This window comes from Anser cygnoides, chromosome 33 (genome assembly GCF_040182565.1).
Source record: "Anser cygnoides isolate HZ-2024a breed goose chromosome 33, Taihu_goose_T2T_genome, whole genome shotgun sequence".
Classification (NCBI taxonomy): Eukaryota; Metazoa; Chordata; class Aves; order Anseriformes; family Anatidae; genus Anser; species Anser cygnoides.
In genome coordinates this window covers 2,583,039-2,598,779 of record NC_089905.1, presented here as the reverse complement: position 1 = coordinate 2,598,779, position 15,741 = coordinate 2,583,039, and the positions used below count along the sequence as shown (strand labels likewise).

Here is a 15,741-nt window from a genome sequence, read left to right as displayed (position 1 = left end):
GGGTGCAGCACTGGAACTGGATTTTCTCCTTTCAAGGCCCCCAGCTGCCAGTAACATCTCCATGGGATAAGAGTAGGGCTGCGATAAGAAAGGCAAACACGAACTGCTGGTACAAACAACTCCATAAAAATTCCCAGAAATTCAAGTCCAATACCAAGTCCCTCAGGAGACGAAAGGAGCTGGCACATCTGGATCAGGGATCTCACAAGATATGACTTCCACAGCCATGGGAGATGTGGCATTTTGCCTTCACAGTTGAAACCCTGTATATTTCTTGCAGTCATCTGATCGAAGAGGTTTACCACCTCTTTCCTTTTAGAGCTGACCCATTTCTCCACCGCATCACTTAGTCATGGGCAGGCCAGCACAACCAAGTAGGAGTCTCTAGCATCATATACCTGCTTTTCTACACCACTGCTGCAAGCGTTGCATCACTTTATCGCTGACTTTACAGCCAGGAATTTGTCATCAGTGCAGCAACTTGCAATTTCATCAGCAGGGCACACCATCCCTGCACTGCTTCACCGTCCCACACCCACTGCGTTCTCTGCCAAACCCGCCTTACGCAACGGCTCAGCTCCCTCTTCAAAATGGAGAAGGGAAACTGTGGCAGGGCTGTGGGTGAAGTTTTGCCCCTTTTACTAAGAGCCAGCAGGGTCTAGGCCCTGCAGAGGTCCCTGGGGAGCACCAGGGCTCCTGCAGGTGCCGTGCAAGCAGCCCACCCACCCCATCAGCAGCCAGGTTCTGCTCACACATCCACTGGTGACAACAAGCAGTTGCAGCGAGGGGTGGGGACCAAGGAGGGAGCAGGTCCCCGCGGCTCAGCACCCTCACCGCCACAGGATGGGGCTCTAGGATAGCAAGTTAGCACTGAAATAAATTAACGTGCTTGTTAAAAATAATTGTTAATAGCCCAACAGCTTTCCATGAGGAAACTCCTAGCTGCCATGCTGAAGCCACAGCCAAAGCTATAAAACTTGGTTTGTGTTTCTTTCTAGCTGTAATTTCTTCATGTACTTCTGGGCCAGCTCATGCTCTTTGCTGCCAAGATGTGAAAACACTATTCTGAAGAAGCGGGGCCTCTGCAACCCCACAGAGCTCCCACTCCCATGGGAGTGATCAGAGGCCTAGAAGAATCGCATTGGCACGTGAGGAGGCCTCTCTGAAAGTGGTTCTCACCAAGCTTTTATAATTTCTCCCCGAACTACCAAACCCATTGATTATCTTTCAAAGCACAGGAGCCCCACTCAAAAAAACAAGGGGTCATTTTATTTTATTTTTTAAAAAGCACGTGCACCACAACAGGGTTGAAGCAAAGCTTAGTTTATTCAGCTCCTGGAATACTCTGATTCTCTGACTATTTTTTGCTGTTCAAGCACTTTAAGAGCAAAAAGCACGTTAGGATTTGTTACTGGATTTTCACTCAGCGTCTGATGCAACAAGATTTGGGCCCAGAAAGAAAGCAGTGCCCGATGCTGTGCCCTAAACCTCCCCCCAGCCAGGGCAGCCCCTCGGCCCCCCCCCCCCCCCCCCCCAAACTCCCCAGGCACCAGCTCAATACCCCCCCGGAGCTGCAACGAGCTGCTAATTGCCCCTGATAAATACCGGGGCAGAAAGGCCGCTCCCCCCCCCCCCCGACTGCCCTCCTTGGCGGGGGGGGGGACCGTCGGTGGATCCCTTTGCTGGAGGAAGAAGCCGCCCCGCTAGGACCTCCGCAGGTACCCGGCTCCCACTGCAGCGCATGGGGAGGGGGGGGGGCTCGGGGGGGGGGGACACACTTCGCCGCCAGCTGCGGGAGTCTCGCAGCTTTTGCTTCTCGTCTTTTTCTCGCTGTTTTTTTCCTCTGCTCTTTTTTTTCTGCTCTGCTTCTGTGGGGTCTCCTTCTCCGGTGCCTGGGCTGGGGGGTGCCGGGGGGGGGGGGGGTGGGACCTGAGGCTGCTGCTTGCTTTTTGGCCCCTGTGAGGCCACGAAGGAACCCCCCCCCTCTGCTGTGCCACAGGTCTACCTCCATCCTTCTGTTGCCTCCCCCTATCCCCAGCAGGGAGGATTTTGGAGCTGGAGTCTCTGCGCCCTGATAAACTGGTGCTGGGGGCAGCTGCACGGAAATACCGCCCCCCGCCCTGGTACAGTGCGGGGGGAAGGAGCCGTTCTGCCTGCTCCGGAGGGAAACAAAGCCCGGCTGCAACTGAGTTTCAAGCAAGCTGGGCTGTTAAAAAGGCGAGCAGGTTGGTAATGCACTGAGGAAAAAAAAAAATCCGCAGCTCCTGAGCCATGTAAGGTTGGCCAGCACAGAGGTGGCTCCAAGGATAACGCAAAAATGCTTGAAAAGTAGTAAGAAACTCTGAATGCAATAGTTGATGCTAAATGCAATGAGACAGCTGAGTTTAATTATGCATTTAGTTGATGCTAAATGCAAGAAACTGGCTGAGTTTGGCCAGGTGGTGGCAATGGGGAGAGCTGATGGGCTGCAGCTGCAGGGCTGGGGCTGGTTTGGGGGGTGTGCAGGGAGCTGCCTGCCTGGGGTTGTATCCCCTCTGCCCCCTCCTGATGCAGTCAGGGCTGGGTGAGGAGCCTGGGGGTCTGCTCTCTTGAGAACAGATGGCTGCTGCTTGCTGGAAGTGGTTTTTTATGATTTACTGCATGTTGGAGGCAGCGCTTTTTATGATATGGAGGTAAAACGACCAAAGTGCTATCCTTTTGAATTGCACAAAAACTGAGGGACTAAAAAGCAAATCCCTAGCTATGAGATACTCTTGGTGGACTTTAGATCTTATTTGGTAGAGGTGATGGCGCTGTTCTGTAAATCACATTTCTCATCCTTCCTTTGCAGCCCTTTTCTTGCTCTTCCTGCTCAGTTTTGAAGTGTAGGTGTGTGGCATGCCAAAGCCAATCAGGAGGGAACAAATTCACCCTGGTGGAGTCAGCTTTTGATTGCAAATAATTGAGGTCCTGCTGACTCCTGTTGAGAACTTGCTGCTTCCTCTGAGAAGTCCCAGAAATGTGAGGCTGAGTTAAAGCTTTGTGTATCAGCAGAGCTGATATTCCCAAAAGCTCTTTCATTTCAAAAGATTCTTTTGATTTTAAAATCTTTAGTTATAGAGCACCTAGGGTGTAATTGTCAAGAGTAACCTTCGTATTAGTTAGTGGAGTTGCTGTTTGCTTTCAGCCCATGAGCATCCGAGGGCAGGGCTGGGTGGCTAATGCAGACCAGGCTGAGCTCCTTGCCCTGTGCCTGGGGCAGGGCGGCCCTGCTGGCGGGCTGTGATGCTTGCTGCATGGCTCCGACCTAATGTGCCTTGTGACCCTGGGCTGGGCCAGCTTGGCTGTGAGGCGTTTTGGACTTAAGCAGCTTGATGTATCTGTCTGCCTCTAGAAAGTTCTGAAAATTGTGACAGAGGTTCCTGAATGGCAAAGACGCTTTAATGGCTTCCTAATTTCTCCCCCTTTTAAATAAGGAATAATAAAAAACTTGACAGTTGCCGCCCAGCTTGTTGAAAGAGCAGACAGCTGGATTGCACAGAAGCATTAAAATACAAATTGCATGCACTTTCAGTGCAATACCAACCTCCAGAAGTGGTGGAGCTCAGCAGAGCTGGGTAAATGAGAAATGTTTGAGTTTGCAGGAGAGTGATGTAGATTGCTGGCCTCAGATCATCAAGCTAGCTCTTAAAAAAAAAAAAAAAAAAAGAATTTCACCAGATGAGTACACTGCCCTGAAACCTCTGACTATCTAGAACTTCTTAGAGCTTGGGTGTAGCCTGAAGGTGTGGGTGAAAAGCCACGAAGAAAGATGCTCCATGCTGTGACAGGGGAATGCAGAAAGGCTCCTTTGTTCATGTGACTTCAGCAACCCCAAGCTGCTGATGTGCCGCATTTGTGGGCCATAGGGTAACAGCCAGGAGAGGGACTGGGAGAGCTCTCCCCTCACTAGGTATTGCCTAGCAGCTTCGCCTGCCTTTGAACGCGACCACATTAGAGACATGCCCTTTGGCTGCTTGGTGGAGAGCACAGCTTTATTATTTCTCTCCTAGTAGGCAGATTTGGAGAAGGCATAAGTCATCCTAGCCTCTGCTGACTCCAGGGAAGTCATGCCACTTCAGAGCTGCTGCCTCTGACTTTTCAGCTCCAAGATGGTCACTCTGCTCTTTTTAAGCTTCAAACCTTTTCTTCTTTTTAAAGATGCTTCCTGCTATGCAACTCAAACTGAATTTGGAGTCCTGTAGCCTACCTAACTTTGTCACAGGTGACATGTTATTTGAGAATCTCAATTTTGGCTGGCAGAAAAATCATTGCAAATCTAAATTTCTGCTGTAGCTTGTTGTTGTACCAATGCATTTGTCTGCAGGGCTGGGTGGTAGTTGCTCTGGGTTCTTGACAGCCCAAGTGTTTTGTGCTGAGCTCTTGGCTGCTGTGCTGTGCTGGGACGTGTGCGTGCCTCTGCGGCTCCTGCGTCTGCCCTGAATCAAGCCCTAAACACGTGATGGAAGAAGAATTTCTGGAGTTTAGTTTACAAATGCAGTAGGAATGATAGGGGGGTAAATTTAATTGAGATTTATTGGTTTGTGGGGTCACACCACCTCAATTTGCAAATAGCTTAATGTCATACTGCATAGAGCAGTGTGGTCTAGGTATTAGAGCACTGCTCTGACACATGACTCCTGGATTTAATTCCAGCATTTGCTGGTAGTTTATTGATTTAATGTGTTAGTTGTCATACAGCTGTCTCAGCTTTTTCTGTAAGCTCTTTTGAGATGTGCTGTAGGGAGCTGAGTGTTTGTTACCTGTGCAGGTGGAAGCAGTGCTCATCTCTCCATGGTTGCTTTACAACTGGGGATTGTCACATTGGAGGCAGCTGAATTAGGGGTGGAGGGTTAAAAAAAAAAAGTGGCTGGTTTGATGCAGTAGAGGCTTTATTATGTGAGAAATGGTGCATATATACCATACAGAATAAAGTAATGTGGACTATAAAGCAAGAACTTCCATTATTCCAGGAGGTACATTGGAGGTGGATCTTCAGGTAGCAAGTGCTTCAGGAGTGAGGTGCTTCACACAGTAGATCCCCTTGACTTGAAAGCTGCATTCTGTTTTTCACCATTTTACTTGTTTATTTTTGCTAGTTGCATGTAGAACAAAGCACAACACTTAAAACCAGTTTCTTTTACACTACCTCCTCTGGAACAAAGTTGAAAGCAGAAAAATGTGTATTTAGCAATATTAGCACAGAAGGACCTAGTTTTTATTGACTCTGGGCTAGCTGATGCCACTTTGATGCAATGTCATTCATGTGAGTGGTTATGCCTGTAGTAAAACTCACATATCCTTTACACCAGCAGTCATAGAAAAGCAGTCTTAAGACAGTCAAGAGCTGAGCCGGCTGTAGATATGAAGCTATGAGACCTTTAAATCTAATGCAGAGGATACCGTGGAGAGGGCTGGCTGTTAGGGTTTCAGGTTGCCCACAACCCCAGTGACTGCAGCAAGAGATGTGAGTTGCACCTCCGGGAGTTGTGCCTGTGAACTCAGCTGTGGGTGTGCATCTTGCTCTCCATCACCTGGTTGTTCTGTGGGTGCCTCTCTGGAGCTTAACTTTGCCCACAGCGGTAGTGGTAGCTGTCGGACCACTGGTATGAGGAGCAAGGATACGAGCTCTGCTGGCCCACGTGAATGGGATTGCCTATCTGGGGGCATTCTGTAATGCCCAGCTGTCTGCACTGAGGCACAAAGAGATGCTGCCCGCTCTGCACGTGGGGCTGGGGGAACACCATGCTGCACAGCTCAGGAGACCTGGTGCTACAGGAGGAGGAGGAAGAGTGGCCTTGCACAATGTGCTTCTCGATACAGCTTGATGTGCATGGTGTGGGGCACTTGGGGCTGCTCTGCATCATCTTCCTCGCGGCGCACAGGTTGGCGTCCATGGAGGCACATGATGTGCACGGCATGGACTTCACCACAGCAGGGCTGTGGCACTGTGTGAACACAGGGGTGGCACACTTCAATCCGCTGGGGACGATGCACTGCTGCTTGTATTGGTACCAGTAAGACATTGTCCCGGGGTGGAGATGAAGCTAAAAAATAAAGGTAAATTAATTCCCTGTAGATTGCTGCTTGTATCAGAGCTGCCTTTCCATTGTTTGAATGTGCTGCTCTGACTCTCAGTCCTCATCTCTGGAGCAGAAACTGCACAGCCTTGCATTTAAATAACAATTTTTTAATGCCTTCAGATCTCAGGTGAAGTAGGTAACTATTATCCTGAGAAGGGGAGTTTGAGGCTTAGCTGCAAAGTGACCTGCATGCTTCAGCTACTGAAGCAATGGCATACCTAGGGCTAGTGCTGAGGTTCTCATCTCTTGTGGTAAAGGCTATTTGCTTTCCAGATGCTTCAAGTGAAACTGGAATCACTTTCTGTTAGCATTAGGTAAAGCAAAAGTGTTGCCTTTTACACTAACCTGAATTGCAAAACAAGATTATCTCTGTAGTAGACAGGGTAATGTGGCAGGAGCTTTATTTTTAGATGACCGATGTTCATAGGGGACAAAGCAACTTTTGAAAATCTGGCTGAAGCTACCAGTGTCCTAGATAAGTAAAAAGTCAAATGTAACTCTCTTCATCTCAGGATCAGTTGTATGATTGCTTCACCAGCTATGCTGCACTCTCTTGGTCTTTCTCTCCTGAATTTGCTCCAGTAGAAGCAAGGGCTGCAAGAATCTTGGAGGTCAGCTTAGAGCTGTGCCCTGCCTGCATCAGCCTGTGGTGCTCCCTGCACTGCTGGCACAGAGACACCTGGGGGCAGGAGGCTGCAGAGTCTGTGCTGGCTGCTGGAGGAGAGGCACTGCCCAGCTAGGGGACATCAGAGCTGCCTGTCACACTTGGAAGGCATGAGGTGTCTGTCCAAAGATGTGACCGAGTGTGGAGAAGTGCTGAGGCCTTGGATTTCCTAATTAAAACTCAAAATCTGACTGCAAATCAGCTTTGCTCAGCACTAGCAAATGGCACTTGGGTGTCTGGATGTTGCAAGTTGGTGGCAGCTGCTTTTGCAGATAGGCAGCACTGCTCTGAGAACAAAGCTCTGAAGGGTCAGGTCCCATCAACACAACTTGTTTACAAAGGAGTCAACTCACACCTAGCTACAGAAACAGGAGAAAGGCCAGGGGTCAGCATTTTCTAGCTATGTTTTGAAAGTGAGTAATCCCAGCTCTTATTTAAAAACCAAAATCAAAACCACCAGAAACTCCAGAAAAATAAGTCTATAAAAGGTTCCAAAAGATACAAGAGCCAAGCTTTCCTTCAGTTCTTCTATATAAAAAATTAGTCTCTGTGGTATTGTAGAAACCATCTACATCAGACTGATTACTATCGTAGAGGTCAGCTGCCCACAGAAAGTTACTCAAGCTACTGAAATAAGGAGAAAGATCTCTAATACAGGAGGAGAAATTTATAATTCAGAATTTTTAAAGTGGATTAAAGATAAAGATACTTAAATTGCCAGATCAAAGTGGAAACATCACATCAAATTGAGTTAGGTTCTATAAATCTTAGGCTTAATTTTGAATGTCCATACCTATGCCAACAAATATAAATTAGCAAAGAGAAACTCTTCAAAAGAAACAATTCACTTATTTCTCATCAGATTATTTTTGCAGGATTCAGGTACGAGTTAAAAGCATCAACAGAAGGACATTTAGCTAGTTAGAATAGAAATAGGCAAATAACTTACCGAGCTCAGAGAGGAGAGTAAGAACTGGATTGAAAGCTCGGAGATGTGTGGGTTTTATATGGTCTTTTAGACTGCCTGGAAAACCTGAGCAATGGTATATCAAATCTTAATTAAATACAGGAGAAAATGTGTTCATATGCAGCTTTTTCATTGGCTGCAATTATTTTACTCATATGTGATTATTAGTATATTCTGATCCCCAAATAGCATGAAATGTACCTCACACCCTGCTGGGTTCTTTCAATTTTAAATCTTTATGGGATAAGTAAGGGATAAGCAAGGCTGAGAGAGACGTACCCAAAGCCTGGCACTCAGCTACTTGTACGTCTGATCTAGTGCCCTTCAAAGCTACCGAGTGAATCCCAGATTTTATGAGGCTTTGCACCTGGTTGCTCTTTCCAGCTGGAAACAAGGCCAGTGGCAGGTGTGTGCATGCAAGCCAGTGCTGTCTTCATGGGTGTGTAAACCTCACAGGACCGCAGCCAGGGCTAGTACTGTGACAAATCGAAATCTGCTTGGAAACTGGCACAGCTAAACTTCCAAAAAATAGCTTTGTCAAGGATTTAAGCTGTTTGTGGGGGCAGTGCTTTACGTGGGCTGCTGTGCTCCTACAAGTAGCTTGTGGTTTGATCAGACTCATTAGCAATTGTGTTTGGGACATCCCATTAGGTTCCTGGGGTGAGAAACAAGGAGTATCAGGTGGAACTAATCATGGCAAGGGAGGAGTGTTTCTAATCACCCCCATTTGGTTTACTCTGGCCACCCCAACAGCTGCTGGCTTGCACCTGGACCTCTGCTGTGCCCATGTGGATGCTGCCTGTCCATGTGCATCATGCTTGCTTGTCAGAAGGGGAGCTGCTCCCTGCATGCAATTTAATTAGTAGCCTTGGATGTCCTGACACGCATCCTTTAAATTGATGCCTGTGTTCATTATAGTGGAGTCCAGCTTGAAGACCTTTGCTCATGTAAAACTTTAATGAGTGGTTGTGGGGAGTTCCAAGAGGTCCTGTTATGAAGATGCCATTTCATGGCCTCTGTCAGTGCTATTCTAGTTTTATGTGTGGGTAAATGTGGGCCTGCACAGGTGTGGGACCTGGAAGGGCCTTAATTTATCAATATACACACTATACCTCAGCTTTGTTATAGGCTCTCATACAGGTCATGCCATGAGTCATGATTACAGTTCTATCAAAATGCACTGTTCTTTCCATTTTTTTCTTTTTTGCAGCCCAGAGTATCTCCTTAGTATCACCAGCTGATTTTAATGGCTTAGTTTAATGACTTTATATAACTGGAAAATACACCAATTTGTATAATGTGAAGGGGAATGCAGCCATATCCCCAAACTCTTTCTTGTTTCAGCCCCTTGTTCTGGGACGAAAGGATGAACACAGGCAGTAAGGCCAGTGCTTCATCTTGATGTGTCAAACAGTAGCCAATACTGCCTGCTCCAGGGGAAAAAATACCTCGCCCAGTGGGCATGCAGATAATGCCATGTCAATTTAGCCAAGTTTAGCTAAGGCAGGAGCCTTTGTTAGCAGTACCATCCCTGTGTTTCCCTCAGCGTAGCACCAGAATGTAGCAGATAATGATGGTTCTTCACCTCTCATTGTGTAGCTCCTAACAGCATGGAGAGCCTCAGCTGCTGGGTAGTAACACTTGGCCATGGAAAAATGAGTATTTCTCTGGTTCTCACCTTTCCTGGTGAATTTATGGCTTGTGACTTAAATGTTAATGCATGAACTACCACATGGAGAAATGAGAAGCCTCAAGACCAGTCCATAATGGATTGAGAGCCCCTTGCAGTGGTGTGCTGCGTACGAAGGGTATTTCTGTGGGAAAAGCCCATGTCCCATATGCCTGAAGTAGTTACGAGCCCTTTTAGTGATGCTGAGCCCAAGTTCTGTCTTTTCTTTGGATCATACTGCATCTGTAGTTGACATCTATAAAATTCAAAGCACCTAATGGAAGGCTAAGTTATGGGAAAGTGTCATTCCCTGCAGAATAATTTAGTGCTGCTGGGTGGTTTGAGGCCAGGCCAGTGGTAAGTGATAGGTTTGGGTAAGTCCACAGGGCAACAGTTCTGAAGCTGTTGGTGGCTGTGTAGCAGGGCAGGCATCCTGGCTGTCTTGGGATGCTTGCAGCACATTCATGTTCTTGGAAAACGGGCATCAAGCTTGCATGGCTTGCCATTGAGAAGTAAAATAGCTCTGGACATTTACTCATGGGATATCTGAAGCCTTGTTTATAAAGCTTTTTTTTTTCTTTGAGGGGAAAAAAGCAACAGTAAATGCAAAGTAACTTTTAATGTAAAGGAAAAGTAGAGAGCACAACAGCTGTCTGAAGTAAATTAAGAAAAACATGCTTCCAGGATTTCAGGAGATTTTACCTCAATTTCAGATTATTCATTCTATGCTTTCATGCGTACAAATGGGTTTGGCTCCCCCTGCAACTACTGCCTCTTCACAGCGTTTTAAGTGTTTCTAACTTCAAGACAAAGTGGGAAAAACCTTGGTGGCTTCTCCTGTCTAGTTTCTTTGTCACGAAGTTAAATATGCTCAGCCTCTTACGTTAGTCATTAGTTGGAGTTTGGTGGTTATAAAGCAGTTGTGCTGATCACATGTACCTCATTTGAGGAGAAGAAATCAAGAGAAATTAATAAATCTGAGCTTTGGATGGCTTTTATATAGTCAGTCTCACAGAGAAACACCTTTTTGGGCACAAAGTCCTTACTAGCCAGAGCCAACATGTAATTGATGCAATTATTTCTAAGGTTTCTGCCTCACCTACTGTGGTGTGTGCACAAAACCACAAATGTTTCTGGAGTTTTAAACTTCATATATGTTTGCAGTGTTTCCTTAGTCTCTGGGATGGATTTGACTCACGAAGCCAGCTTTTTGTGTGGTATAGCCAAATGTGTGTCTTCAGAGGGTTCTTGCTCTTGTGGTGAACACTACCTTGGTCTTTAAAGCTGGCGTTGGAGTTGCCTCCACCAGGTTTGTGGGGTGAGAGAGAATTGGTGTTGATGCTTCATTTGTAGGGCTGCTCTGTGGGAAGCAGGAATCAACTAAAATACCATCTTTTTGTTCAATCACAAGGATTAGTTTGAGCTCAGCTGTGGAGAAAACACCAGTGAGACCACATATCTCTGAAGCTTAGTCTGAGGTTTCTAACAGGGTTTTAAACATCTTTCCTGCATACCCTTACAGGTAGATGGCTAAAATATTTTGGAAGAATCCTAATGTTTTATCTAAATCCTGAATAACTCCATGTTCTGTCAACACTTTGGGTGCTTGATGGCTTGTCTGCATCATAGGTGTTTTCTCTTTTTTCTTGACACGAGGATGAAAATTTTTATATTTATTTTGCATCTTTACTTTTTTTAGGTGCTAAAATTTGATTCCTAAATTTGCTTAAACTGGTAAATTGAGCCAGAGCACGTGTTGTTTTGCTGCATTTACTTCTGGACACAGCTTAGGTGTAGTGAGATTTGGCTATGGTTCAGCAGTTGACTCATCGCTTTTATTTCTTTGTCTTCTCTGGTGGTGCCTGAGCTGGGAGTTGTAATACTCTTGTTAAACATCTGTATGACAACATCAGTTGTGTAGAACATTAATGAGCTTTTCTGTTGTGCTTTGAGAATGCTTTCAGAGAGCATCTGCGTGCCTACTCTTAGTGTTGTTAGCCTCTGTGTTCAGATACATGGATTTAGCAGTGATAATAACTGTAAGCAGCGCTTAGCAGAGAAGGAAACTAGTTCCAGCAGTGTGGCTTCATCTTGCTTCAGATTAATGATCTAGATTTTGTTCAATGCAATATTAATAATACATTTTTAAAATAAGACTTAAGACTTGCTTTTATCTTCAATTGGCTAACTTGAAAATAATGATTAGGCTTTGAATTCCACCTTTTTTGAGGAATTACATTAAGGTTAAATTGCTATTTGATTTAAGCTGAGATAGGCGTGTGTTGCAATTCACATGGTTACACTTAATTATAGAAAATGCAGAGTTAATTTTCCAAAGGAATGACAAATGTTTCAGTGTCGCCGAGGACGACGTGATGATAAATCTCAGCACGCAATTAAACTAGGAGAGCAACCAGACCACTTCCTATTGTGTGAAAAACTCTATAGGGGTTTCTACCCCACGGTAGCATATGGGGTTTAGTATTCTTTCTGAGTCATTTTTCTGCCAATCTGATATATGAGATTCCCTCTTTGTTGAAAGGCAGAAATTATTCTGCAGTGTTACCATGTCCATCTCTAACTCCCCCAATGGAAGCCTTTTCCTTGTGAGAAGAACATGCTGCTGTTGAGAAGGGGAAGGCTCTGAGCTGGGCTTTACTATAGCAAAACATCCCTTACAAGTCTTCTCTACTGCCACGAAAGTAGCAAAATCTTTGACTTCAAGCACAGTGTAAATCAGAGTGGACAAGTTGCCATCCTCCGTGGCCCACCGGGGCTGGTAGAGAGCATCTGTATGGCACAAGCCGTTTCCATACTTGGCGTCTGTTGCTGACACTGGTACAGAGTGTTGGTGAACCTCCTCCTCGGCGTCCATCCGTCATACTGCTGTGTTTAATGCCGATGATAACTGCTGGCAGTTGCAATTCATCAGCAATTGGGATTCCAACACGAACGTTCTACTCGTTGTTCTAGATGTGCAACGTGTATTATTACAATGGATTTAGGTGTCCTTTTATTGAACAAATGACTTTTTGAAAAAAATGACCTGACAAGGTCTTGCATGAGCCACACCCAATCTGTTGCCTTTTTGTCTCATTTTCTTAATCAGGTCATGGTTTATAGCTTCAGAGTATGGCATAAAATTTCATATAAGATATAGCCTTACTTTTTCTCCCCTTTTTTAAAAAGCTTGCAGGTTTAAAGACACACATGCTTGGTGTCTAATTGGAAGAGCAGCACTGACTTATTTGGATATATTACTCTAAAATTCATTCTGAAGGTTTCCACAGAATGCCAGGGCTTTGACTAGACCCCATATTAGCCTAATTTCATCACAGAACTGTGAACCGGGCTACCCCTAGGCCAAGAACCCAGCATATCCCTCACTTTTGCAATTCCTCCTGGGCTGGGTCAGTACATTTTCTTCCAAGTAAATGGCTGTTTGCTGCTTGCCCAGGGATGAGTCCATTCATGGAGGAGAGCCGAGTATGAACCATATAAACCTCTTGGTTTTTCTGTAATATACACAATATCCCTTCTATGTAAAGTTTTGAAATAGACTGGAAGGCAGTGAAGTCCAAGTTGTGGGGGGGTGGTGGTGGTAATGGAAGGACGCTAATAATTAGGGCGATTTATTAAAAACAATTGACATTCATTAACAAAGTTAAGTCTTAAAAGAAACGTGTTTAGTAATTGATTGGGATGCTGTGCACATAAGTGACTCAGATGCTTTGGGCAGTCTAAGAGTATAAAAACACTCAACGTCAGATCTTGCCCGATCATTTTTCTTATTTCTCTCGTGAAGTAGGTAAGCTTGATTTGAATTCCTCTTTCTAAAGAAAGTTTTTGCTTGTAGTTTTAAGTGAGGGTAAATCCTATGCAAATGTTCCGTTGTATCAAACCAAAGTTTTCTTGATGTATCTATACCACTTTGTGACTGTTTAGCTCTTGGCTTTGGTACATGCAGGTCTTCCAATACTGTCTGGGTGATGATCTCCAATTAGTTTTTCATTAAATCTCATTTCCAGATATTGTGTTTGATACAAGATTTACAGGTGGTGTTTTCTCAGAACCCAGCTATGAAATTCTGCCTTTCCCTCTAGCCTGTTGATAGCTTTCTGTTTTAATGTTTGATTGTGGAACTTGTAAGAATTGTTGCCTTGTTCTCATCATATTCCCTTGCACTTCAGATTAACCATCCCCCAAATGACGCACTCCCTAAGCCCGTGCACCGACGGCAGCCCCTCGCTGTGTGGGGTGGCTGCGCCGCAGCCCATTGCTGACAGCTGCAACGAGCCCTGTGTTGTGCAGTGTCCTGACTCAAGGGTGGTCATCTACCCTCCACCTGTGGTTGTGACCTTCCCTGGACCCATCCTCAGCACCTTCCCACAGCAAAGCGTCGTGGGATCTGCGGGAGCCCCTGAAGTTGGAAGTGGCTTCAGCGGTGCCCCTGCTCCTGGGGGCTCGCATGTGTATGGCGGTGCCCGGTGGGCACGGGGGTACCCGGTTGGAAGCTGCAGACCATGCTAAACCTAGTCAGAGGAGCTGCTGGAAGTGGAACGTCCAGGCGAGGATGAGCAGGATGTAGATATCTGGCTGAGCTCCAGGGCTGAGCATTTGGAGCTGCCATTAAGTGCATCCATAAATGTTTAGATCTTCTGAAGAAAAAGAATCCATTTACATCCTTCTCATATTACCCTTTCTGTTGTTTTTTATTTTTCCTAATGCCTTCCATTTTCTCTAAGTACTCTCTTCTCAAAGCTGTGGACTGCGTTTGTAATGCAGTAGGAGGTGAAGGGATTGGGTTGCCATCCATTTTAGATTGCTTCGTAGGTTCTTTCTGTGGCTAATGAGGTATAAAAAAGGGTCTTGGAGTGAGCCAGCCCATGCTCTGTGCTTTACGTGTCTCTGCAATAGGGAAACAACATCAGCTATTACATGAATCACCTTACATCAAATCACAGGTTACAGGCAATTTGTAATCTGTACCATATAATTCTGCCTCTGTATGATCTGCTTCTTTCTCATTAAACATGACCTTGCAATATGTTATTGGCCTCTGTGTGTGTGTGCATGTCTGTTCCTCTGCTCCTAATTCAGGTGCCTTTGTCCTGCTGCCCCAAGCTGATCCTATCGGCCTGCTTCAGGACAGTGATGGTCAGGAGAGATCTGGCAGTGGGTTGTGTGCACCTCCCTTCTACAGCAACTCCTCTGCTAGAGCTGTCCATTAATGAAACCACTGCACACATCTTTCCTTCTGTTCCTGGTTCTGCAAAGCTCCTTCCTCAGTATTGGCTTCTTGTGAGGTCTTCTCTTCCTGATGTCATCAGTTTCACCTCCCTGTCTCAACATAACAGAATGCCTCGGTGCAGAGGTGCAAGGAGAATTGGTATTTGGGAGAGGGAACTGAAGCCAAAAGTTCAGCTTCTGGTTTTACTGCTTTGCTCAGTGCCTTCTGACAGTGTAGTCTTCTTGTAGGCATATAGAAATGGATGGTGGAATTAATTCATGGAATTTTGAATTTCCTCAATAATTTGTAGATGATAAACATTTCAATGTTTCTATGCTATTGTATGTTTTTGAAGTGTTACGTAGCTATTAATAGTTAAAGGAATGGTATAAATCAGCACTGCAAAATGTGAGAGTGCTGGACTATTTCAGAGTAGCTGCTCTATGGAGAGCTCTCCCTGTGTAAGGAAAACAAAGTGGACAGGCATTGTAATAGCATGTAATTGACTGCTGGTGAGCCTTGGATGAGATGATTAAACCAAGTTCTCACCAACCACATAAATCCTTCCCTACAAAAGAAATCCCCCAAACCTCAAAAGCCAGATGAAGGAATCTTTATTATTATGCTAATGGCATATTTGGAAATGAACTCCAGTTTATTATTGAGGCCTCTAAATTTGCCCTTTCTGTGTAATAAGTTGAGACTTGCAGTTACCACAAAACACCAAGTTGTCAGTAAAAGTGGGAAGCTTTGCCAGTGAATTTCTGTGGAAATATTTATAGTGCACCTTCTATTCATTTAGATATAAAAGATACTCATGTGAAATGCTCTGAGGCTTTCAGAGGATTAAAGATATTAAGTATCTCAAGATACTGGAGTGTTTTTTTAAGACAATGGAAAAATTTTTAACATCTTGTCTCATAATGCAATAATGAACCTTAGAATATTCATCGAAATATAGTGTGTTTTGAAGCACTTCTTGTATCTCTTGCTGTTTTTGATGAAGCCAGTGTTCCTATCTGTCCTGGTTCCAGTTAGGACAGAGTTAATTTTAATTAATTCAAACCACAACACTATCCCATGAGCCACTTTCCTTTTCTTATTATACTC

At 45.1% G+C, this 15,741-nt stretch overlaps 1 protein-coding gene across 3 annotated transcripts; it reads left to right on the top strand.

Moving 5' to 3' along the window:
• Window positions 1-1,556: 1,556 nt before the first annotated feature.
• LOC125180246 (claw keratin-like) lies at window positions 1,557-14,453 on the top strand. Of its 3 annotated transcripts, none has more exons than XM_066986124.1 (2): window positions 1,557-1,718; window positions 13,592-14,453. In XM_066986124.1, exon 2 carries the CDS (start codon window positions 13,608-13,610, stop codon window positions 13,929-13,931), a length of 324 nt encoding a protein of 107 aa, XP_066842225.1. In that variant the 5' UTR covers window positions 1,557-1,718; window positions 13,592-13,607; the 3' UTR covers window positions 13,932-14,453. The 3 variants fall into 3 exon arrangements, with proteins under 3 accessions (XP_066842225.1, XP_047905239.1, XP_047905240.1); XM_048049282.2 differs by lacking the exon at window positions 1,557-1,718 and adding an exon at window positions 2,209-2,225; XM_048049283.2 differs by lacking the exon at window positions 1,557-1,718 and adding an exon at window positions 13,116-13,209.
• The last annotated feature ends 1,288 nt before the right edge of the window (window positions 14,454-15,741 follow it).